The following is a 26,923-nucleotide window of genomic DNA, read 5'->3' as shown; positions in this document are numbered from 1 at the left end:
AATTTATTGTGTCAAAGATGAACAATTCCCCAAATTATATTAAAAAGTGCTGAAAAATAAGGAAATTATAGTTTTTTTTTACCAAGAAATGCTAAAACACCACATACTGCAAGCAACTTACTTAAGATTTGTTACGGTCATTAATTATAGTGTATTTAACAGTGGGAATATTTTTGTGGTTGAGTTTTAGCTATATTTTTCCAGTTTTATTTAATTTTATATTCAGATAACATTGTGAAAATATTGTCTGCCTTAAATTGTAGGCTGAGAAATAGATTCACAAAGAAAGTATAAACTGTGCCTATCTGCATGACAACTATTTTACTGGAGTGGAAAATTCAGATTTGGTGTAGTCTATTTATAAGTGTAGTCATATTCTTGACTGATGTTTATTCTGACATGAATTAACAGCTCCAATCAACTACAAGGAGCACAAGACCTAAGTCTTGAAGTTCTTTAAACACAGTGAAAAAGATATGAGCAGGCAAAGTATATCAAGTCTGGGGCTATGTAGATACATCTTTACATTATTTATTGCTTGGTCTAAATTGCTTACATTCACATAGAAGGTACAAAAATGCAAAACCAGATATGAAGCCATCCAGATATCATCCATGGAATATTAATCCCAAGGAACTTCCCATTATTCAGTGGTGAGAGGCAGTAGGAAGCGAACTTGGCACTGGAACATTCCTTATTAGCTGATGATCCTTTGTTTCAATCACATTAAATTCTAGTTAATATCGTGTCATTTGGGAGAGCAGTGGAGACCAGAGTAGTTGTGAGCCTGAGCTGAAAATTCCGACCGCCTGGGTTAAAGCCTTGGTTCTGCCACGGGCAGTATGTGTGAGTGACCCCATTTTACGCATCATATCCTCATCTCCTAACCTACACTGTCCTCAGTATAAGGCAATACCTGTCTCCAAAGGGATAGGGAGGATGGGGTGAGATTTTATGGGAGTGGCACATAGGAAGAACTCAATGATCTTAGCTTTTTTTTCTTCCTTTTTTTTCTTTCTTGTTGTTTTCCTTTGAGCCAAAACTATTCTGACATAATTGGAAACATGGCAGTAAGAAGTTATGGAGAACTTGGGTAATTCAGAAGATGCCTGCAAAGAGCAAACAGAAAAAATATCTGGGAAGAACATTTGTCTTTTCCAAACATTACCATTGGTTAACATACTTTATTTTGTTTACATGAAAATATTTTCTTTACATCAATTCTTTCTTATATCCATCTATCTCTTCATCTATTTGCCCACCTTTAAATTCTAGCCATAGATTTAAGTAAAAAAATTCCGGGGGGAATTGCATAAACAATCACAGATATATGAAAAGTATCATTTGCATCTTTACATAGACTTTTGTTTGGCTATATCATTTATTTTAATCCGTCAAAGTAAGAATAAGGTTTTTCTTTTAACATGTATAAGTTTGTGCCCCAGTCTCATTATTATCATAGAATATGGTGTTACACCATGTATAAGGAATAAAAAGGAGGGGAAAACCACAATCCTTCCTATAAGTATTAAATATTATGCTTTAAACTCTTGAATCTTCTTTCTTATCCTGTATTATTTTAAAGAATTAAACTATTCAAATTTCATAGAACAAGTCTTCTATTATAGACTGAACTTTCTTCTTTACATTCTTTTAGACACAGTCTGTGGAAATCTCACAGAGAAATGCCAGTCCTGATTAAAGCCTAATGGCAAATAGAAGAAAAAAGAACACTTAGAAAATTTACACATGTGTGCTCCACTCACACATTATAAAGATGAATTATGTAAATCATTGAAGAAAAAGTACTACTCTTAGTAAGAGGTAATTGTGAATATAGTATCATTAATTTTCCTTCTTGATTATTTTTACACTCAAATGCAAAACTCTTAGTCAACATCTCATCTTACTGACCTTCATTCATTCATTTATTCACTCATTCACTCATAGTGTGTTTGATTCAAAAATCAAACATCATGGTCTGGTTTGTGCTAAACAATCATTGCTTATCACATAGCATATAGAAACACAACCCAGACTTACTAATTTTTTTCACTCATTGATTTAAAAATTTTTCTCTCTGTAGCTATTTTAGCCCATTTTATTGTTTGTTTTTGTTTGGATTGGTTTGATTTGGGGTTACAGTAATTAAATAAAATGAATACTGGAAAGATTGGTCATTTATCCTTTCTGCTGATGTGGCATCAATATTGTTGCAGTCTATATCATTTTATGCAAACTGGGAATGTGTGGCTTGGTTAATGTTCCCACTCCTCTTTCTTCACCTGGTTATGCCCTCCTCTTCCTTCGCAGTATTAGCTTCCCCAGAAAGGCTCATCCGCCCTTCCCTTGTCTCACTTCTTCAGAGTCACAAATCGGTTTGCTGTGCTCCTATCTTGCTGTCTTTCCTGGCACTCACTGCACTGGAGTCTTTCTACTCGTAAACACCCCAGCCCCAAGTAGGAGCTCTGCGTTATTCATCTCAGGACTCCCTGACACAGAGACAGATTAATCAACTCAATACATTTGCTTGAATTTGACTAAAATGGAACAGAGTTCTTCAAATCCCATTCAAATTCCAGTGTTATTTGATGATGCTGTAGCAAGGCTAAATTCCCATCATAAGATAACAGCTTCTTAATTATAGTGCTTTGGCCTTTCATTTTATTTATTTATTTGTGTGTGTGTGTGTGTGTGTGTGTGTGTGTGTGTGTTTCTGATCGTTAGCAAAGTTCCTCAATAAAAATGTCATATTTCAATAGTCCCCCATGGAGGACTATTTCAGCATGAATCTACTACTCTTTTTTTTAAGGCATTGTTTCTGTGACAGCTTCCTTTATCAAAGCAAGAATTATTTTTTTTCAATTTAGTAGAAAAAGTATAACAGAATCTGTCAAGACTGGCCATATGTGTATGAGGTTATGATGTCATAACCTGGTATTGGGCTTGGTGGGATATAATGTCAAGTCAGTAATTCGGACAAATGCCTACTTGTAGTTCATGACATGTATATGCCCTCCAGCTCTGTTATAAATAATAACCCAGTAACCACTGCATTTTGTGCGCAACATATGGCACTGCTGCAGGGAAGTACTCTAAGTGATAAAAATTAAAGAAAAAAAAAGGTCATTCACAGTAAATATTTACCATCTGCTCCCAAGCAGCATCATGATGGAAATTTAGGTACTGTTCCTGCCCAGTCATAAATTGTTAAAGAGAACAGATGATATGTGATTTTACAAGTCACTTAGTAAACAGCCATTTCCTAGGCAAAGGGTTTATTTCTATTGGGAGTTCTCTGCCAGAGGCAAGAAACTAAACCGTAATCCAAAGTAATGTCAGAGGCCACACTGGTTGAATCACTCCAAATGTCTTCAATTGGATTGCCCATTCTGATAAATAATGTATTAGGCTAAACCTCAAAGTAAAAGATGGCCAGACTCAAGTGCTGAAAAAGAAATAATATCATAGTGTAGTAAGAAGAAAACATTGTTAAGAGTGAAGAGAGTGAAAGAAAGAAAGCAAGCAAGCAAGAAAGCAAGCAAGCAAGAAAGAAAGAAAGGATCTGAGTGTGTGTGTGTGTGTGAGAGAGAGAGAGAGAGAGAGAGAGAGAGAGAGAGAGAGAGAGAGAGAGAAGTATAGAAGATTTAAAGATTGGGGTGCCTTGGGTGGCTCAGTCAATTAAGTGTTTGACTCTTAATCTGAGCTCAGGTCATGATCTTATGGGTTCATGAGTTTGAGCCCCCAGCCCTGTGCAGATAGTGTGGAGCCTGCTTGGGATTCTCTCTCTGCCCTTCCCCCTCTCAAAATAAATAAACTTAAAAAACTTTTAAAGAAGATTTAAAGATGATACACTGGGGAGAGAGAGGGATGCAAAACTTGAGAGACTATTGAATGCTGAGAATGAACTGAGGGTTGAGGGAGAAGGGGGAGGGGGGAAAAGAGGTGGTGGTGATGGTGGAGGGCACTTAAGGGGAAGAGCACTGGGTGTTGTGTGGAAAACAATTTGACAATAAAATATTATGGAAAAAAAATAAAGATGATACACTGAAATACGGATATTCATTCTTTGAATGGTAAAATTACAAATAAGGTTTCTTTCCATCTTTGTGATTCTCTAAATTTTAGGGTTTTATGCAATGAACATATATTTCTTATATAATCAGATAAAATGTTACATTTTTAGAAATCATATCAGAAGAAAAGAATTTAAATGGCTCAAGGTATTAGATTCCAGGAATTGGAAGAAATGTTTGTATGGGGACTGGGAGAGTTTGAGGGATTTGAAACTAACTCTGAAGAGTCAGATATAGCATTTAATTAAAGCAGAGGGGAAAAGTTTATGTCTCTCATGAAATTCAACAAATGGAAGTAGCAAAACCAAAATATGCATGCGTGTAGGAAGGATAAGCTAAGATTTCTTTCTTTAAAAGCATGTTTTATTTTAAACTAGAGCAATATTATTAAATTAGATAATCAACCTTATTCACCATACTTGACTCTGACAGTGGGCTTCCTTTACATATTGAGCCCATTCTTCAAATGAAAGAATTACTCTCTTTGAGAATACTCCATTATGTGTGGGGTCTGAAGGCAATTCCAATTGAGGAGTTCTCAAAAAATTTTGAGAAATGTCAGCACACTGAAAAGAATATTACTCACTTTTATGTGTGTCAAATTATCATGGAATTTGTTTTTATAGTCACATTCTGTAAATTCTGAAAGCCAATGAAGACAGAGACTTAAACTGAATGCCTGTATTTTTATACTACACTTCTCTTCTTTACCACAGCTCACAGAAAAACTCAGACTTTAGTTTTTGTGCACAGATTCAGGTCTTTTGCTGTTCCAACCTGAGTTGATTCCTTCCCTTGGTTTCCTACAATATGAACCATAATCAGTACCCACTAGTTGGTGGTCTTTGCTTCCTTAATGTTCTATCAATGCTGACAACTTGACAGCATGCAGCTGCTGCACTGAGCCCGGGAGAATAGCTACAGGAATCATGTCTATGACACCTCAGGTTGCCCCACAATGCCCAGAACAATATTAGGCACACAGTAACCCCTCAATGCCTAGAATAATATTTTGCACACAGTAACACCACAATGCCTAGAACAGTATCAGGCATGCAGTAACCCCTCACTGCCTAGAACGATATTAGGCACACAGTAACATATCAATGCCTTGAAATATCAGGCTCAAGGTAACATCGCAATGCCTAGAACAATATTAGACACATGGTAACATTGCAATGCCTAGAACAATATTAGACACACAGTAACACCGCAATGCCTAGAAGAATATCAGGTACACAGTAACACCTCAATGCTAGAACAATATCAAGCACACAGTAACAGCTCAATGCCTAGAACAATATCAGGCAGCCTAGAACATTTCAATATTGATTTTAGCTGAGTGACTGAAAACAACTTTTTGTTACTGTTATACAACCTACTATTTAGTGGAATTCATAATAAAAGGGTTCCATTTATCACATAATTCTGAAAGAGTGGTTTGCCCCCTGAGACTGTATGATAGCCTGAAGTGAGAGGGTTCTAATTTGGCTAGTACAGTTCTAGGAGAGGGCATTTATTTCTCTTGACTTTAATTCTTCATCTACTATTCCTGATTACTTCAAATTTGAAGATACTAACTTCTAGATTTGCTTTTTCTCTTTTTTTCAGAAAAAAAGAAATGTATATATATATATATATACATATATATATATATATATATATACATAGAGAGAGAGAGAGATTTTTCAGATGTCTGTCTTTAGGAAGCAAATATGTGTAAAGGGTGCATTCTCTAGCTAAATATAATTTATTGTTTTGCATCTTCAGTTCCTATTTTATCTTAGGAAATGCATTTCTCCAATGGTAGATTGGTCAGAAAATGCTGACATAATAGAGAACCTCTCTGGGAATCCACAAATTTGATGTTGGCTTGCCAGGATCCAAAATAGCTTTAGCATAGCATAATCACTTAAAGGTATTTCAAAGTTAGAAAGAACTTTGTCAACCAGTCATCCAGTCAATGTTTTTATAGTAAAGGCAAAAAAAGAGAGACCTAAAAGTTTAAATGACTTCTGAAGAACAGTTAACTAACAATTGACAAAATCAGGATCTAATGTAGTGATAAATGATAATGACTACTGTGTAATCATTACATCATATTATTCCAATAATGAGAGACAAATAATCAGTACTTCTTTAAAAAAATCAGAACTTTGGAGCACCTGGTGACTCTGTCAGTTGAGCAACCAGCTCTTGGTTTCAGTGCAGGTCACTGTTTGTGAGATTGAGCCCAGCATTGTGCTGGCAGCATGCAGCTTGCTTGGGATTCAGTCTCTCTCTGTCTCTGCCTCTCCCCTGCTTGCACTTTCTTTCTATACATCTACATAAATAAATAAACATTAAAAAATCAGAACTCTGGGCAAACTGTCCACAGCCTTTTCCAGTTTATCAGTTCCTTGAGCGTAGGAACTGTGTCTTACACATTTTTTCTCTCATATATTAAATATGTTATCTAACAGTATCTCTCAAACAAGACTTTGATTATTTATTACTTGATTAACTGAGTACAGGATTAATATGTAATTAGATAATTACTTATTATAGAACTAATAATATAGTTATACAACAAGAAACTATTCTGATATAGAAAATTATACCACACACATTTTTTGGGAGGTAATGTGAATTATCAAATGCATATATTTTAGAGTTCTAGCTCTGCTATGTGACCATGGGAAAATTAATGTTTTTAAGTTTCTTCCTTCATCTTATAGTGGGAATAATATCTACCTCATGTGGTTGCTTTAAAGATTAAATGTGGTTGTGTGTATGAGTACTTAAAGTGTCTTCATATGGAAAGTAGCCAATAAATGTTGGTTATGATCAGCTGAGAAATGAACATTATCATATCTGAACCTTGAAGTTTTAGAATATAAGCCAGGATTTAGACTAAATGAGAAAAATTATCTACCTGGGGAATTTTTTAAATCTCTGTCTCTATTTTCTGAAGAAACCAATAGGAAATGTGTCTTCATCTGCAGGCATTCTTGTACCATAGAAATAGCAAAATGCTACAAGAATATTGCAGTATGGACAAACACCATGGGATATCCATGACTAAGTAGTTTATTGATGCTCAATGAATATTTATTAATAATAATGAAGATATTATTTTCCCAAATAGGATTCTAAGCTTAGTTTGAATAAAGAATATTTAAAATTCTTTAACTTCTAACGGGACACTTCTGTATCTATTTGCACAAATTTGTGCTCCATCTGAATATGTATTTTATAAGTATTTGCATGGCTTACAACCTAGAACTGAGAAGAAAGAGAGATAATACTCAAAGTATGGCTGTCATGAGAAAATAATGGCCATAATCTATTTTTAAAGAGCTTTCAAGTGCAACTCTGTTTTCAGAAAGATGGAACTTGTCTAACACGATTGCAGACGTATCAATGCATTACTCACAGTCTTAGCATGACAGTTATGATGGTAGTGTCTCTAAAATTATGTAGTAAGTTTCAGGCCTTTCACTACATCAGATAAGTTCAATCATACCTCAAATAATTTCCATTGTCATGGATATCAGAATAACACATTTTTTGGTCTTTATGATTTATTGGGAATCCAGATAAGGACCTATCTGTCAAGTTGAACATGAAGACTTTCATAGAAAGTAAAATGCTGCTACGCTCTTCCAAACTCTATAACTATGTTGTGATTATTTGTGCCACCCCTTTATTTCTTTTTTCAATTAATGCAGATGGACCTTATGGACTTCAAGTTAATTCTGACAAAGGGCTAAAAGTAGGGGAAGTGTTTACTGTTGACATTGGAGAAGCCATCTTGTTTTATTGTTCTGCTGATTCTTACCCTCCCAACACCTACTCCTGGATCCAGAGGACTGACAATACAACATATGTCATCAAGCACGGGCCTCACTTGGAAGTTACATCTGAGAAAGTAGCCCAGAAGACAACTGACTATGTGTGCTGTGCTTACAACAATGTAACTGGACGACGAGATGAAGCTCATTTCACAGTCATCATCACTTCTGTAGGTAAGTGTGACATAAAAGGCAAGGATCCCAAGGAAACACAAATGTATGCTGGCCTTCTAATACCCAAATTTCATACCTGTGTGGAAGAGAAAATCATTATGGATTGTTGATAAACTCTAGGAAACTCACTTTCCTGAATAAACTAATCCATGGCTAGGACTCAAAGAAAGAAAACCCAAAACAGAAGGAAGGAGAAATTCAATTGTTAATTCTGAAGGACTATTGAAGAAAAAGAGAATCCAATAAGTGACTTTAAATATGCATTTATGCTTTTTTGATTTTACAAACAGAAATGTAAGAGAAGCAGCTCACTCATTTAAACTGGTATATATCTGCTATTGCATTAGCTCAGGTGAATAAATCTCAATCAGTTGGAAATCTGGTTTTTCTACTATGAGCCTCCCTTCCTCTTCATGAGCCTCCCTTGCTCTTTCATCATTTAAACATCTGCAGTCTGTGGAAGCTCTCAACAAGGATCTCAACACCTTAGAAACTACAAATTTTGTAGCCCTGTGAAATTTGACATTCTTTAGAAATTAATTCTAAATTCTTCAGAAAAATATGATTTTTTCAGAAAGCTTATGGATCCACAAGAAGTTAAGTACCACTGCCCAAAAATATATGCCTACCAAATTCCTAACCTTTTAAGCCTTCTCCTCTCTGTAATATAATTCTATTTTCCTCTATGATTTCATTCACTCTCATGGTTTCATATAACACTGGTACATCCAAATCTATACCTTTAGAGCTCTAAAACTGTATACCCAGTTACCTTCTGATTATCTCTAATTTGAAATACCAGGGGCAGCATATAAATCCAACATATCAAAACCAAATCATCTTCTTCCCCCCCCCCCAAATTACTATTATTTTTGTATTCCCTGTTTACATGAATGGCCCTACTGTCTACTGATCTAATCCAGAAAGCTAAATGTCACTCCAGACCCCATTCTCTTGCTTACTGCTGTGCCCAACATCCAATCACCACGTTTGTCTGCTCTCCCCCCTTCCTACCTCTCAAACCCGTTTCCTTCTCTCCTTACTCCTTCACCTTCTTTCCTGAATTTCTCCTCCTCTCCCTCTCCTTTACCTTCTCCCTGTCCTCCTCCTCATCCCCCTCTTCTACCTTGTCATCCTCCACCTTTTTGTCCTTTTGCTTCTTCCTCTACTACTTGTACTGTTACTATCACGTCCTTCCTGGACTCAGCTTTGCACATAAAGAGAAGTCAATATCCACTTGGGGAAGACCTGAGAGCAGGCTTGGACAGGGAGGGCTGGCTAGGGTGCCGATTAGTGGTGTAGGGACAAGTGGGCAAAAGTAACACCGATCAATACTTTTTCCATTGATATCATCTCTTTCTCTGTCTTTATAGCCCTTGTGTCTAGATTAGGGCCCATAATACAGAGTAAATATGTTTTGTTAAATAAATGAAGGGAGAATATAATCCTTGTATGCAGCTATTGGGCCATGTGCATCCAAATAACCTGGGGAGGTCTAATAATGTATTATCATTAAGACACCTCAGACCTATTGGGTCAGGATTCTGCAGGTAGAATCTAGGAATCTGAATATTTAATGAGCACAAGTGTGGCAATTTTGTGTTTAAGATGTTTCTTTTTCCTCTATAGTCTTTTGAGCTTATTAAAAAGCCACCAAGAATTGTAAGACTATAACAAACTACAAATTGATAAATATATAGTGGATAGACTCCCCCTCCCATGATTCCTTAAAGTTGAATGTATTCATATTTGTGAAATCACCTGAATATATTGGAATTTATATAACTGTCATGGTGAAGTTTTAGTTTTTTATGTGAAGAAAAGTGCTTTCCAATAGAAATTTTTGCAGTAAAGGAAATATTTGATCTGCACTAGCCAGTATGGTAGCCACTACTTTCATTTGGTTTTTGAGCATTAAAATTTTTTAATGTTTATTTTTATTTTTGAGAGAAGGAATGACAGAGCCTGAGTGGGGCAGGGGCAGAGAGAGGGAGAGGGGGAAACAGAATTAGAAGCAGGCTCCAGTGGCTTTTGAGCATTTAAATTTAGCTTTGCAATTGAGGTACTGAATTTATTTTATTTATTAATTTTAATTTAAATTAAATAGCCACATGTATCTGGTGGTTACCATATTGGACAATGCAGCTCTAGAATTTTTACCTGAATTATGTGTCATGTGGGCAGTAGATAATATATTTCTTTTATAGCTCCCAAAGCATATATGCGTTTAGGGTGCTCCAACTCAGACACTCATTTATTCATTATTTAGCACTTACTATGGGTCAAATACGGGTAGGCATTGAGAATGCCAATTGAAAAAATTCCTGCTAACAAAATGCCCACAATTTAATATAGACAGCAGGTATGTAAACAGTTAAGGTGCATCCTTTGCTTTCTACTTTACTAAATTTTAATAGGATTAACTAGCTCTTTGCCTCAGTGGCTAATCAAAATGTAATTTTAAAGCAAGCCATAACTAAGTATATAAAGCAGTTGAATAGCAATCTGGGTGTCATCTTAGACTTGTTCCTTATTCTCATTGAAAATGAAAACATGACTCCAGTATGTAGTTGTATATTGCATTGCCACCTTTCACACTGCCTGAACTTTCTCTATTAATATTTGGCTAAGGTATTTTCATAATATCAGAAGCCCCCAATATTTGATTAAGATCTTATTACTGTGCCCAAAGACAGCTACCATCTTTATATCAAATAATTGCCTTTTGCAAAATATAAAAAACCTGTTTGACCTGTACAAAGACCAGGTATTTGTTATTATAGTAAATAAGCAGAGCAGGTGCTTATTTTTCAGAAGGATTCAGAGTTGTCAACATTAGTGACCTCTTTCTGGGTTTTGGAGCTATTTTTCAACCCCTATATGTCCACAGAACTTTAACTCAAACAACAATAAATGGCAAATAAAATGAGGAGTATTGATGTGTTTTAGGTATTTGATATTTTAAAAAGTTTTCCAAATTAATGGATCTCTGCAATGGAGATTAAATATACCCTAGCCTACAGTGAAAAAATGAACATCACTTGTAACTACCTATTGAGCACTGACTGACCATCCACTCTGAGAAGCAATCTATATTAAGATCTGTAGAGAATTTGAAATAATTTTGAGGGATAAGATACCTGTCTGTGAGATATTTTCAGAACCAAGTTGTGTTTGGTGTAACCAGAGTCTAGTACTAAGAAACAGATGAACTTCTTTGTTTTTAGTGAGGCACATGACATGGCCAACCAAAAAGTCTCAGCAAAAAGCTACAGAGTGCAATGGACAAAGGAATCAAAATTGACTCAAAGACCACAAATAAGGAAAGAAAATAACAAGGTCAGGAAAGAATTGAAAGTTTTATTGGAGATTTTCAGTTGGGGAGAGGAAGGTTGGAGAAGGTGATGTTTGGCTCCATATGGTACCTTCCACCTCGGGGCTATGAGATATTAATTGACCTGTCTCAGTGGAGCTACACTAAAGAAAACAGGGACAATGGGCAAAGTCACACAGCTACCAAATGATAAAATAATGTCTGAATTCAAATCCCTTGTTTTAATCCCTATATAAACTGCCTCCCTTGACATTTTTGACTGAGAGTCTTTCTAGAACATATACCACATATCCAGGATACTGTATATTTTCTCATCACTTTACTTCATGCTATATACAAAGAGATACTCTGGTTTGTCCATGACATGTGTATGCTTTCATATTAATGAGAAATTATGAAATACCTGAAACTAAAAATACATTTCAAGGAAAGAATAGCAATTAAAATAATAAATTAGCATTTGTATTTTGAAAAATAAGTGATTTTATATCTTTGATTAAGGACTTCCTTGAATGCCGATGTCCATACCTTACAATTTTAATGGGATCTAAACCACTACTGTGACATGTAATATATATAAAATGAAAAACTTTATGATCAGAGTGTCTTTAAAGAAGACATTCAAATATATAAATAACCAGAGTTCCCAAAAACCACATGGCTATAATTTTAGATTTAAATATAATAGAAATGTCTTGAATTCGTATGTGACCCTGAGAAATCTATCACCTTTTTGTTTTAGAGAGAAAGAGCATGCGCACACAAGTGGGGGAGGGGCAGAAAGGGAAAAGGAGAGAAAGAGAATCCCAAGTAGGCTCTGCACCACCAGCATGGGGCCCAACACAGGGCTTGAACCTACAAACCATGAGATCATGACCTGAGCTGGTTTGACACTTAACTGACTGAGTCACCCAGGTGCCCCTATCACTTTTTATATTTATTTCTATTGTACTTTTTTTGTATAGAGGAGTAAAGGAAATGATCCAAAGTGGGAAAATGAATTGACCACTTTCTTCTATCTAGAAACTTCTCTAGATAGTGAAATGGCCACTGGAGAAAATGGCAAAGATAGAACTACAGCCCTGACAGCCAGAACCTAAGACCTTAAGCATCCCCATGAGCTTTTAGCACAGAATACTGTTCAGTCAAGTGGGGCCATGGGGGAGTATAGAAATAGCACCCCCTCCCCAAATATGGTGCTTTCATCTCTACAGGAACATGAATCAACTGTCATAATCAGCAAACAGACTGGATGGGAGATATCTCAGAACTCCATTCTGATCTAGGAATAGATGTCCAGACTGGTGGCATATGGCTGCCCTGTTCTGGGTGCAGTCTCTCAAACAGCAGGGCTGTGATGCCATGGAAACCACACCTCTTTCCCATATTTGCATTCAATATGTTGTTTCATTTTATTTGTTTGCCTAAGGAGGGGGCAAATTGCATTTGCAGTAGGGCTTTGGTAAATGAGTCAATCATGTTTAAATAATGAAGAGAATGGCATGCTATGAGCTAACCAGTAGAAAACTCTCTGAAGGAAAGAATGCGGCTCCTGCAAGTGTCCAGAACTGTATTCAGAATTCTTATACATTCTCTGTAGCAATAGGATCAGAATTTATCTGCTGCCTTACTTTCTTTCAAGTGGGGTTTTTGGAAGTCTATCTCTCCAAAGCACAGTTGCCTAAAACTGAGACTACAGCAACTATGCCCCTTGATTTGATCCTTGACATATTTGGCATTTTTTATTTTGTGAAAGGGAGCAAATTTCAAGTTCTGGGATGGAGAATCAGTGTCAAGAGGAGACAGTCAGGATGCATTAGAGGAGAAGGAGGTTTAACAGGGAATATCATTTGTTCTGAGAAAAGGGACTATGCTTATTCCTCTTTTTACAAGGAAAGGATCTGCCACAGCCAAGGTTTTGGGACAACAGACACTGGTCACTACAGGGTGATTCTCTGATGTAGGGCTAACAGAGGCCAAGGGGGGAAAGAGGCAAGAAGACAATAAAGAAGAAATCTGAAGAAAGAAGGCAGTAATGGTAAAGGGAATAAGTGGGATCCTCTGTAGGACAGACTGTGCAAATTTGATCATTTTAGGAAACACAAATCAAAAACTTAGAAATGAAGGAGAGGCAAGACGATGTCTTATCTCAATGTAAGACATCCAATCATCGTATGTGAAACCAACTGCCAGGCTTCAGAATCATGGAAGTGTCTGGCAAAGAGCATATGTATGCAAGAGTGTAACTTAGAATAAGAAGTACTTGGAAATAATCATTATTAGCATGTTTTCAGTCTTAAGGGGAGAAAAACAGCTAAGACTATACTAAAATATTTTTCTGCAGTTTTTCTCATGGTAAAGCATGTAACAGAAATTCAAGAAGAATAAATTTGCATCCAATACTTTTTTGAGGGGTTAATGGAATTTTGGTGAAGATAATCTGACTATCAAGAAGTGAGAGAGCTGAAACACATCAAGTCTGCTGTCAGATAAGGTGACAGGTAAAACAGATTATACAGGAGGCTACCTGCCAATTATAAAGCCGTTCTTTGACTATGGATTAACAAGAAGAAAATGAACTTGCAGTCAGAAAAAAACCTATGTTCCAGTTTTAGTTCTGACTTACTGACTGTGGCAAATATTTTATTTTCTCTTAGACTATTTCTTCATCTGTAACTATAAATGGTACTTTAATTTTTAAAATTATTTACATTTTTACTGCTAGGATACAGCTCTACCAAATAAATGGGAAACAAATGTACATTTGGTTTTAATTATATATGATGCTTATACACTTAATTGTGCATATCTGAAAATTGGCTAGTTTTGATTTTAATATATGATCTAAAATGAAGAAAGAGAAGGCACCTGTGTGGCTCAGTCAGTTGAGCATCCAACTCTAGATTTAGGCTCAGGTCGTGATCCTAGAGTTGGGGGAATTGAACCCCACGTCTGGCTCCGCATGGAGCCAGTTTAAGATTCTCTCTCTCTCTTTCTTTCTCCCTGTCTCTCTCCCCCTCTTAACTCTCTCTCTTAAAAAAATAAATAAAATAAAATGAAGTAATAAAGAATTCACTTGCTAAAAGTGGTGCGCAAATCATATGCTCTATCTTAAATTACGCCATTCTATTATTTAGTATTTCATCTTTATTACTTTGCTTTTCTACCCCTGCTGGTATTTCAAGAGAGTATTCTATTTGCCTTTATCTTACTGACAACCACACCAGAGTATGGGTCCTTCTGAATTTGTATTTTAGAAGTAAATCAGATTAGCGTTTGTTGAGTTCCTAAAATTCTACTTCTAACATAGTAGGGAATGTGGAAATCAGTTATACAAAGAACAATAAAACCATATGGGGGATGTTGAATCTGAAGAAGAGAATTCTTAGGGGAGACGTGAGAGAAAAATCATGCAGAAAAAGGATCTGGTTTATTGGTTATAATTTCGTTGGTAGAACTGAGTAGATTTGGGCTTAATGGTGGAGGGATTTCTGTTTCTCATATAATGGTCAGGCAGAAGTGGTGGAAAGAGCACAGAACTGTAGTCAGACCTTATTAAGTTCAACTTCGTATCCTGAGTCCTAGCTCTCTCATCTTTTATATGGAAATTATCCTTGTATTGTGGAGGCTAGTGCAGGTGGTAAGCAGTAAAAGTATTCATTTTGGTTAGTTTTTTTTTCTTATCTTCAAAGTCTAAAACACAAAGAAAAAATGCATAACCCACAAGCAACTAGAGAGGAAAAAAGGAATAAAATGAAATCCTGGTCGATCCAAATTAAGACAAGAAAGGAGAGACAAAAAATGGAGGAAACATAGAAAAAACAATAAGACTGCAGATCTAAACCAAAATATATTAGTAATTTCATTAAATACTAATGTACTAAATATTACAACCAAAAGACAAAAACTGTCAAACTAGATTAAAAAATACTGTTCAGGGGCACCTGGGTGGCTCAGTAGGTTAAATGTCTGGCTTCAGTTTAGGTCACAATGTCACAATTTGTGAGACTAAGCCCCACATCCAGCTTTGTGCTGCCAGTGTGGAGCCTGCTTAGGATTCTCTCTCTCCCTCTCTCTTTCTTCCCAGCCCCTACTTATACTTGCTTTCTCACTCAATAAATAAATAAACTTTAAAAAATACTACTCAATGCAAAAAATATTATTTGATGATTATAAGATATACATCTTATACATAAATACTGAAAGATTGAAAGTAAAAGGATGAACAAATAAACCATACAAATAGCCAAAAAAAAGCTGATATACTGCTACTAATATCAAATTACATAATAATTAGATAAATTTTTTGAGACAAGAAGTATTACTTTAGATTTTAAAAAGTGGACATTTCGTAAGAGTAAAATGGTCTCTCCAGCAGGAAGATGTACACATTATGAATCTGTATGCATCTACTAGTGGTGCTTCGAAGTGTATCTAATAAATAGCAAAAATCAACAAAGTAGAAAAATCCATAATCAGAGTGGGAGATTTTAGCATATCTCTCTTGGTGACTAATAGAATAAACAGGCAAAAACTTTGTAGGAATAGAGAAAAATAATCTGACCTAATTGAATTAATATAGAATATAACATAACAACTGTAGAACACACCCTCTTTTCATATGACTATGTATTTGGTCATTTTTCTAAAGTCTTGGCATTCAAAAGATTGAAATTAAACAAGGTCTGCCTTCCAGAGTAGACTTCAACTAAAACTCAATAACAGAAAACAAAACTAGAAAACACCCCAATTTAAGGAAATTAAGCAACACGTTTTCTAAATAGCCCATAGGTCAAATAAGAAGTGTCAATGAAAATTATAAAATATTTTGAACTAAATAATCATGAAAATACTACTTATAAAAAACTCACGGGATGGTGTTGTTCTGTAGTAACATTGTCTACACTTACGAAAGTGACGGAGCAGGGTGCCTGGGTGGCTCAGTCAGTTGAGCATCCACTCTTGATTTCAGTTCAGTTCATGATCTCACAGTCATTAGATTGAGCCCTGAATAGGGCTCCATACTGGGTGGGAGCCTGCTTAAGATTCTCTCTCTCCTTCTCCCTTTGCCCCTCTCCCACATGTACTCTCTCTTTCTCTTTCTCTCTCTTTAAAATAAAAAAAGACGAAAAAAAAGAGAGAAAGTGATGGAGAAAATAATAATGCCAATTAAATTTAAGAGTGTATTACATTCATAGCCATCACATTATGTATAGCACAAAAAAAATGAGGAAATATTCTTTCAGCATCGAAAATGACTATTCAGTCCAGCATTCATTCACATGATTGATGAATGAACAAAGTTCCAAGATATGTTGTCATTTCATTTTCATCTTACTAAATATCAACCAGTATTCATATTGGAACTAAACTTGTTCATTTATGATGTAACCTATTTCTTTGTTTAGCTGCATAGTAATCATAGTAGTTATGTGAAGTATAATTTTTTCAAAATATGGTTTAATTTAACCCACAGATGGAAAATATAAGAGGCTAGCAAAAATCAACAAATCCAGTTAGCTGTCTGTAATTAACAACAAAGAGTACTGCATATTTTATAATTATTTCTGTTATGTGCTACACTTCCTTTATATCATTAAAATTTATAACTTTTGTATGTATATATGTGACTACATTTTTTTTGAGACTCAGTTACTGGTAGGCCACTGGATAGTGTCCTATTTACATAATACACTTGATGTAAAACTCTGGCTGCCCCAACTTCTAGAATATTAGAGCGGCCACAAAACTTAAAGGCTTCTCACTCTAACCTCATTTTCTAGTGTGAGAATCAAGGCCATCAGTCAAGTGGCTCACCCGAAGTGCCCAGCTCTTTAGAAAAGAACAAACCTGTGAGGTAGGAGCAGAGTGTCCAAGAAAGGCTCAGACCTCACAAAGAGACTACCCAAATGCTAACGTAGTACCAAATTAAAAAGGTCAGCTTTCCAACACTGGGAGAATATAAATTATTAACAGAGAAAATAAGGAAAAATAATCTTTTGAATAAGTTTTTTGGTGTTCTAGTCTAGATCTAGAACCAACCATCACATACCACCTGCCTAGGAAGTCCATGTGCCTGATTTATACTAAAAGAGTGAGATAAAAGGAAAGAGAGAAATCAGCTTAGCCTCTGGGGATGTTTTATACAATGAGATCAAAGTTAAATGGTTGAATGGTGGTGAACACTATTGGGAAGTATGACATAAGTTACATACGACATCTAGTTCAACACATCAGTTGTATCCTGGGCACTTTTCCAGTCACAAAATCCTTAGAGAATTTAGGCCGTTGTGATCAAATTTCTGTAGGTCCTAAAATAAGTGCATCTCTTCTGCTTGGTCCGTCTCATTCTTGCTCACTTGCTCACTCCCGCTCTCTCATGTTTTCTCTCTTTTTCTCTGTCTATCAATATATATGCATATACACACAAAATAAGTAATATATAATATATAGATGCAGTAATGTCCCCAGGTAGAGCATAAACAAGTTATAGTAATTTATTATTGATCTTTAATAAAAATATTTAATATATGTCTTTTTATTTAGGACTCGGGAAGCTTGCACTAAAGGGGAAATCATTGTCCCCTTTAGCGAGCATAACTGGAATATCACTCTTTTTGATTATATCCATGTGTCTTATATTCCTATGGAAAAAATATCAACCGTATAAAGGTAGGTTAAAGTTAGAAGGAAAATTTTACACATGGTTTTATATATGTAATAAAAAATATCTTACTGTGTTTTCTTTTCACTCTTGGTTTTAGTTATAAAACAGAAGCTAGAAGGCAGGTAAGGCATATGTTTCTACAAAAATAATTTTTTCTTGAATGCTTTTTCCTCGGTTATTATCAGTAACAGAAATGCCTCTTTGTCTTTTCAGACCAGAAACAGAATACAGGAAAGCTCAAACATTTTCAGGTAATGGCTATGCTGAAAGAGACCAATGTAATGTTACTGTGTATTAATTAATAATATTCATTTTAATTATTTATATAATGCACTGTTGATATAATTCATGTAAGCTAATACTGATATAATACAAACAATCCTTACCTTTGAATAGTGCCCTCATTTTACAAAGTGCTATCCCTTGTGTTGGTTTTATTGTAAGTCTTACAAATCTGTAAGATAAGCCTTCATGAAAGGCACTGAACTCCATTTTATAGGCTAGAGAACCATGGCTCAGAGATTAGGTCACTTGCCACCGTCACTAAGTTCTTTTGAATTCTAATCCATCGATCCTTTTCTTATTTTGAAAATGCCCAAGACCCTCTCACTAATTCACTCCTAAAGCCCAGACAATACCGGCAGCTCTCTCCCCCGGAGCCCTGTGCACTGACAGACCGGACGTTTGATAGGTTTGCTGCTTCTTTGTCCCCACCCCCGCTCTGCCCTTCACTACTGACTTCCTACTGAGTTGTTATACAGTAAGAATGGGGCTACCTCCCAGGTCTTGTAGTCACATGGAGCTGGGTTTCGGTGCCCTATGTCCACTTTTTCTCAATGTCACCTTGGGAAAATTAATTAATTTTTCCTGACCTCAATTTTCCCCATCTATATAATCGAGATAATTATTGTCCCCTCCACCAGGGCTGTGATGAAAATTAAATACAACGATGTAGGCGGAGTGCCTACTATGCCTGGGTGCTTAGTGACTGTGGGTCTGCTTCCTCTTACCAAGCCCCAGAGACCATCTGGCTCCTGCCAACCACCCCAGTCCTATCATTTTGCAGACGAAAGTTTGAGTGATTTTGATATTGCCTTGTATTATATTTTGTACATCTGGGCAGCTGCAATAGTACATTATGTATAATAATTAAAATGAATAATATACATTATACACCAACACCGATATTAGCAGTTCTGCTGGCCTCTGTTTTAGATCTGACAGGGTGTCATAAATATTATGTGTAGATGAAGAGATGCTGTGATTGCCAGGCTGAGGCCTTGGTGTGCTAACTCTCTGGTTACTGGGAGTATCAGAGGACAGGCCTGCCCGCATGCATTTCCTTGAATATATAATGCACCATTCCCACCTCAGGCTTTAAGAAGAATTGTCCCAATTCAGTTTCAATTCCCTGCTGCGGGAAGGAGTGACTTCCCACACCGCTTAGTTGACAACATGACTACAGGGATTAGGAAATGTTGGATTGGTTTTTTACACATACCAGTTGAGACAAACAATAACGGTAAGTTTTACAATAGCAGACGGAGGTATTTGATTTGTGAGTAGTATTTGTTTTACATTTCAGGCCATGAAGATGCTCTGGATGACTTCGGAATATATGAATTTGTTGCTTTTCCAGATGCTTCTGGTGTTCCCAGGGTTGGTTTTCCTAATGGCTGATTAATCAGAGGTGTAAGCAGCACTCACTAAGCACTTGGGCAGCGTGGTCTAGTGACTGACTACCTTCAGCAGAGATTGCTTGCTCTAGCTCTGTAATGAATGATGTTGCCAGATCTGAGGAGCTAACACATTTTTCATGGCCTTTATAAATAAGGCTAACATGAATTAGAAAGGTACACTAATTCGTAGACATTATTTACCTGGTGAGCTCAGTGAAGAGAAAACTAACTACATTGAAGTTTAAGAGAAGTAAACAAATAGGAGATCAGGGGACACTGATTTAAATCATCTTGCATCACCTTCATGGCTACATCCTGTCACTTCCCTGAACTCTCTCTCTCTGTACCTCAGTTTTCCCTTCACTTCCCCTCATGCTTTGCAAAGATAACTGATCATACCCTATGCTCTTCAGAAGAAACGTTCCATATAAACTCAAACTATGCAAACACACATCTTTATTTTTATTCTAAAGATGCATGAGATGCAAGAAGGGGAGACTTTACTTACATTGCAACATTTTTTCAGTGAGCAAAGACAAGGTCTTTTAAAACAATCAGTTTTGTTTAACAGACATAAAGAATGTTCTCTAAAGTGATCAGCCCATAAGCATTTTTATAGATTTTTGTAGGACCAGTCTTCTCTCTGTTTCCTCGTTTCCCTATAGTTCACTTAGGGAAGGGGCCTTAAACAGACTACTCGCTTTGGGCATTTTCATTTCCTTTTTATTTTTTCTTCTTAAAGAACTATTCATCATTGGGGATTAGTTAGCTCACCTGTTCAGTGAATTCTATCAATGTGTAAGGTTCATCCTGTAATTTCCCTAGCCACAGACTTTATTTCACAAATGCCATGTAATAGAGGGAGACTGGGTTTCATCCTCATGAGGGCAAGTTGGCAGCACCAGCTTCCACGTGATCACAAAGCCTTGCACTGCCCTATTCAGACTCAGACAGCATTGACTCCCCTTTCACTTCTACAACCAAAAGGCAAAATAAATATTTGTAGACCAATTATTTCAAACAGCTTCTCACCACAGCAGAAGCCACCCCTCTTAGGTGTGGCTTTTAAGTAGGAGAGCAGGAAACTGAAGAGCTGATAAGACTTAGAATTGAATTTTTGAAGCTGGGAGTTTCTTTATTTAAAATAGTGCAGTTTTGGGGCCCCTGGGTGGTTCAGTCAGTTAGGCATCTGACTTTGGCTCAGGTCTTGATCTCTGGGTTGGTGAGTTCCACCCCACATCAGGCTCTGTGCTGACAGCTCAGAACCTGGAGCTTGCTTCAGATTGTGTCTCCCTCACTCTCTGCCCCTCCCCCACTTGCACTGTTTCTCTCTCTGTCTCTCTCAAAAATAAATAAAATATTTAAAAAGTAAATTAATAAAATAATGTGGTTTTTATTCCTAGGAATCCATTACAAAGGAGTGAGATCTATGTAAGAAACTTTAAATTTAGCCTTGTGATTCATCAGTACTTGGTTTCAAGATGCCATTGGGAGGACCTCTATTTGGTCAAAATGCTATAACCCCCAAGAACATGGGGCAGAGAAATGAACATTTTTACTACATGTCAAAAGCTCCACTTATTTCTATCGTAAGTGCAATAATGTAATTTGGAGCCATACCTATCTTTAAAGCTGAAAATTCCTGAGCAATCAATGAAGGTTCTTCAACTGGTAGTGCCACATGCTTTGGGCAGAAGTAAGAAATCAACACCAACAATGGAAGGAAAAGCATGAGGAGCAGGATGTGTGTCGGAGAACCTATGTGAGAAGAAGCCAGGATGGAAGTTCTGTGTGAAGATTAGCAGCCAAATACAATGGCTTTGAGAAGAGAAGGAAAAATAGTATTCAAACCAAGATCTCAAAACTGAAGTTAAGAAGGGAAATAAATTCAATTACTAACTTTTTGAGTTTTTAAACGTTATTTTTTCTATTCAACCATCCTTGCATGCATAAATGGCAAGTCGTGTCAAAAAGCTAACTGAGATGTAATATAAAAGATAATCATATATACTCTCTGATTCTAAGCTGTCCTGATATCTTCTCTTTTGCTCTTTTTTCTTTCTAGTATATTTCCTTTACAGTACTGCCAGCTTTTTTCTTAAAGAAAGGGAAAAAAAGCGATAACGTTTGTCAAGCTCTTCCTCTTCTGACTTCATAGCTATGCTGCTAAACAAACCACCGTAGGGTAAGTGCAGGAGACTGTAGCAAGGAGAAAATGAACATTAACATCGTAGGGAAGACAACCAGATCTAGTTCTCTAATCATCACTGCCTCCAATTGTTTTCAACCATGCAGTAGAGTAGACACACTATTTACTAGTCTGCTAATTTCTTTTTTGATGTGCCACATTTTCTAGATGCCAAGTAGGTCTGTCCCAGCCTCTGATGGTGTATCAGGACAAGATTTACACAGTACAATTTACGAAGTCATTCAGCACATCCCTGCCCAACAGCACGACCGTCCAGAGTAAGTATGAACTTGCATTTGGGGATGCTACTTTGGAGGGGCTCAGCATTCAGTCCCTGCTTTCCCCAGAATTTATTGAAAGGCTCAGAAGAAATACATTAAAACCGAAAATTACAGCGTCTGTACATTTGAACAAACTTACCCACCAGAAAATAATTTTAGGGAAAAAGTAGATAAACATACAAGTATGTCCTAGGATTGTGCACGTGGGCCAGTGGACTAGATGCAGAGCTTTGGAATCCAGTGTTTCCCCCAGTGAATCTATGTCTGGGTATCAAAGAGATCTTCAGGCCAGTTTGCAAGACATTTTTAGTTATCTTGATGATTTTCCAATGACTATGGTGGTTTTAGAGCCAATGATCTGTCACTACAAATAGGACCAGGAAAGAAAGAAAGAAAAAAACCCTACAAAATATGCACAGCACTGTCACCATCAAATGCTCAACCTCTTACAGATTCAAAGCAGTCTACTCTCAAGTGAGCAGAATCACAGCAAGGACTGGCCTCACGCCCAGAGAGGATAAAACCTGAGCTGAGGCCAAAGCCAGGAAACTACTTACCCAGTTAACCCCAGGGCTGATACTAAGGAGTTGCCCTCCCTTCCCATCCGTGGAGAAACTAAGCCTACAGCTCTTTTGAAATAATGAAATGAACTTCCCTTTTTTGTGCTGTAGCTGCCCACAGGCATAACTGCCACAAATCATCTTCCATCATTTCTTTATTTGTCATTTATTGACTTTGAAAAGAACATCAATAACCACACGGCAGGAACTTCCCCTCTGGCAAAGGAAACAGTGTTAGCAAAGTAAGTCAGGCACACCTCTGGATAAATACCAAAAATAACAGCTAGCAGTGGATGAATGCATGGGAAATCATCTTAGGGGGAGGAGGCCCAGTCCTGGAGGTGGAAGGGGGGACTCTGCAGTCATTTAAGGTAAGTGGCAGGACACCTCAGAGGACCCATCTATGCATTCCTTCTTGACCCAGCACCCCTGGAGAAAAGGGAGTCAGGTACTTTAGAAGCAGACCCTGACGGAGCTGGGAACTTCAGGTTTGAAAAGAAAAGAAAACGTTTTAAATAATTATATTATTAATCTAGTAGAACACAAGAGTTGGAATATTATTCCATGGCAGTTAAAACAACAACAACCTACCTCTCTAAAATGATACCTGACTCTCTACTTCTGGAATAGAAAATTAAGGGATATTTTTCTTTGTTAAATATAAGGAACAGAAAGAATTTTGAGAGTATGTCTGCTTCCTGATTTTAAGAGTATATCCAATTAAACATGTTATCCTATTTAAATTCATTTGTTTTTCTATGTCTTTCATTCTGCATTATCTATTTTTCCAATTAGAATGCAAACAAAACAAATGAAAACTTGAGACTTATCTTTTAAAGCTCCCAATAATAAAATAAATGCTGATTTAAAACTGTAGAATATGGCAGCTACAATTTCAGAACACAAAATACAATGATTAGGTTGGTTTTGTGTGTGGAAAAAAAAAAACCATGATTCTCTAAGTTAAAAAAGAAAATCACCCTCTGAAACTAGACTGCTTTCAGACATGAGCATTATCTTTAGAGTTTCTTGGGAATATAAAACTTTATTTCAGAAATAAACTTGGGAGGTTGAAAATAAAGCAAAAATGCTTTCTTTTTTCCTAGCACATAAAGGACTATTCTAAACTGCTATGGAGGACATGCTCCCTGGAGGGCGGCAACCCCAGAGCCAAGTTCACACCCCTGTCCCCTCCCCATCCTCACGCTGCTTCTCACCTTCTTTCCTATCTTCCTAGTCTTTCTTTACTTCCCTTTTGTGTGTCATCATCTTCCAAAGACTCCTCTTCCTCTACCTCCATCCTTTGATGTCTGCCCTCTCTGAATCTTCCCTTCTTTTTTCTTTTCTCTCTGGAAGATTTCTCTAAAATCTCTTAAAATTTCCTTCTTCTCCCTCTCTTCCAACTCATATTAAACGGGAGCCAACTTTTTTTTTAAGTGTCATTTTCCTTAAATACAGATTTATTTTACCTATTCTAAATTTTAAAAATGAACAAGTAGAGTGTTTTCTTTTATTTCATTGGAAACTGTTTTACATTTATTTTATTCATAGTCAATCTACAAACGTTTCCAGAACAGTAACTATCTACTAGGGATAGAGGTTAAGTAAGGCTCGGTCTTTTAAGGAGTCCATAGTTTAGTGGGCTTTTGTTTGCCTATTTTATCTAAGGATTGGTAGTCCTTAGTAGAATAAATATTCCTCAAGAAAATAAGTATTCCCTAATCATGTAGAGGCTATTTTTCTCTCCTGACTGCCTATGGCTTTGTTTTTTAAGTCCAGTTAAACTCAAAGATCAATTTTATGAATAATGTAGTATTACAGGTGGTTAGTGAATCTCTCTCATCCCCAAATTTCCAAAGTGCAAGTGCCAACTCGGGGTAAAAAAAATAACTTACTGCTTTCTTGTACCTCTGTTTGACAGCTGTTTCTGTAATAGGAAAGACGGCCAAAAAATTCTTTCTTTGGCTCTCAGACTATTGCAGCAGTGTTGTTTTCATTACTGCATGTGTCTGTTCCCTAACTGGACTGATGTTTAACAAATTGGTAAGCTGACCTGTTTTCATATTTTAGTATTCAGCTGCTATTTGTTTATTGAACTGATTGGCACATTTATTTATATACTATCTGTTGACCTCATGCAATGCTCCGGGCACAGTTTGTTTTAAACCCTTGACTGGCTGTTGGTATCTTAAAATCAGGACATTTGAGTAAATAAACCTTTTACTAAAGCTTTACTTTCAATAGGAAATTATCTACAGAATTCAGAGATTCCTTACTCTTTACACTTCCGGCTTATAAATGTAAGTTTCTTGAACTAGTTCAAAACACTTGTTACTTGCAGCTATTGAAAGGAATGAAAGAATTTAAGGCTCTACCTGTGGAACTGAAAATCTATAGAATATTTTATATATCTTGTAACATCTCTTTGCCAGGTGAGCATTCCAGCGTAATGCTGTGCAGTGGAGTGAAATAATGAAGGAACATTTTGAGGAAAAAAGTGGAAATGTATACTCATCCAGCATCAGTGAAGAAACCAAGCCCAGTACCCCTTACTCATTACTCCTTTTTAATGCAGAATTAAGTCATTTATAAAATTGGACTGAAGGTTTTCTAGAAAACACACAATGCATTGTGCAAAGGAGGAACATGGTAGGAAAATAGTTCTCAGTGGACAGTCTTTATCATGCTGACTATGAGGAAGAAAAAAGATGGGACTTTCCAATTACTCTTTTCATATCAAATTTCTCTAAAAATCTCAATTAGTTCTAATCTATACTTCCACCTTCAACAACATTGGCTATCCTATTTGAGTTACAAATGTGGAAACATTATATTTATAAAATTTCCAGAAGGTTTTGTTTTATTAAATTCTCATTCCTGTTAAATTACTATACTGTTTTTAAAATATTATTCCCAAATTTCCTTCTTGCTGTTAATACCACAGAGTAAGGATGACCATCACAACAGCAAGGCTTGCCTTCTCCTAGGATGCCAATTACTAATAGCTTTTTTGAAAAGACATTAAACATTGAAGAAAATGATATATTAAAATCCTATTTTTATTTTTGTTCAAGGAAAGATGGATTCAAATAAATTATTCTGGTTTTGCTTTTATATGGCCTTGATTCTTTGTCTTGTGGGGCAAAAATTTTACATAAAAGTCAGATTGTACAATTAGATTTTTTATCCTTATTTCTAAATGTGCCATAAAGTGTAGATGATAGAGAACTACTAAAATAAGAATCTTGCTCTTTCCTGGCTATTTTTTTCCAGTCTTGAAATTTTTACTTTATTGAATTACTGATTCTGGGAAAGATCTCTCTCCTTGTATATTGCTGTTAAAAAATCAGACAGAGGTGTGCCTGGGTGGCTCAGTTAAGTGGCCAACTGTTGATTTCAGATCAGGTCATGATCAAGCCCCACCTTGGGCTCTGCCCTGATGGTGCAGAGCCTACTTGGGATTCTCTCTCTCCCACTCTCTCTGCCCCTCCCCTGCTCATGACCAAGCATCAGGTTGTGGAAACTGTGAAGGGAAGGTGGTTGGAGGCCTAGAGAGAAGTAGGTGTACAAAGTAGCACAAGGCAGCTGTGCAGGGTGCAAGAGGCCCAGGGAGTGGGGACAGTAAGGTCACCTGGGTGTGGTAGGTCTTGAAGACAAAAGACAGACATTGGCTACAAACACTCTGACCTGGCAGTGCCACACTTTAAGATTTCATTCTGGCCAAATAAAGGTAGCAACAACCCCAAATATTCAACAACAGGGGATTTTTAAATGACATTAGATCCACATGGTGGTTCACACTGTAACTATTAAAAAAGAAGATATACACCTGTATTTACTGACTTTAAACTATGTCTCATGACCTAGTATTTTATACACAAAAAAATAAAGCAAAAGTACAGCATTTCTTTTTCAAAGTGTTTCAAATGAACCACTATATTTACACTGTACCTTCCGTGTTTTCACAGAAGTAGATGGTAAAAGGAAAATTAAGACTAAGTCCCACAGCCCCTTTCTGGTCTTCTTTCTCTACCACATTATGCATTTTTCTTCTGGAAAAGTCCACCAGTCCCACCACAAATATTTTCTTTTGCATTTGGTAAAAATTGTTTTTATCTAATTAGAAAAGAA

At 36.5% G+C, this 26,923-nt stretch overlaps 1 protein-coding gene across 2 annotated transcripts in view; it reads left to right on the top strand.

The window, feature by feature from the left end:
• The window catches only part of HEPACAM2 (HEPACAM family member 2), a 32,990-nt gene extending 7,102 nt beyond the window's left edge, over window positions 1–25,888 (top strand). Inside the window, exons 3-8 of one of the 2 annotated variants that reach the window (XM_029957087.1) lie at window positions 7,787–8,083; window positions 17,964–18,089; window positions 18,298–18,335; window positions 19,670–19,743; window positions 22,120–22,229; window positions 25,225–25,888. In XM_029957087.1, the coding sequence (XP_029812947.1) occupies window positions 7,787–8,083; window positions 17,964–18,089; window positions 18,298–18,335; window positions 19,670–19,743; window positions 22,120–22,229; window positions 25,225–25,265 (686 nt within the window). In that variant the 3' untranslated portion in view covers window positions 25,266–25,888. Of the gene's footprint in view, window positions 1–7,786; window positions 8,084–17,963; window positions 18,090–18,181; window positions 18,207–18,297; window positions 18,336–19,669; window positions 19,744–22,119; window positions 22,234–25,224 lie in introns of those variants that run through there. The other variant, XM_029957076.1, reaches the window with a different exon arrangement.
• The last annotated feature ends 1,035 nt before the right edge of the window (window positions 25,889–26,923 follow it).

This window comes from Suricata suricatta, chromosome 2 (genome assembly GCF_006229205.1).
Source record: "Suricata suricatta isolate VVHF042 chromosome 2, meerkat_22Aug2017_6uvM2_HiC, whole genome shotgun sequence".
Taxonomy (NCBI): domain Eukaryota; kingdom Metazoa; phylum Chordata; class Mammalia; order Carnivora; family Herpestidae; genus Suricata; species Suricata suricatta.
This window is presented reverse-complemented; position numbering and strand designations above follow the sequence as displayed.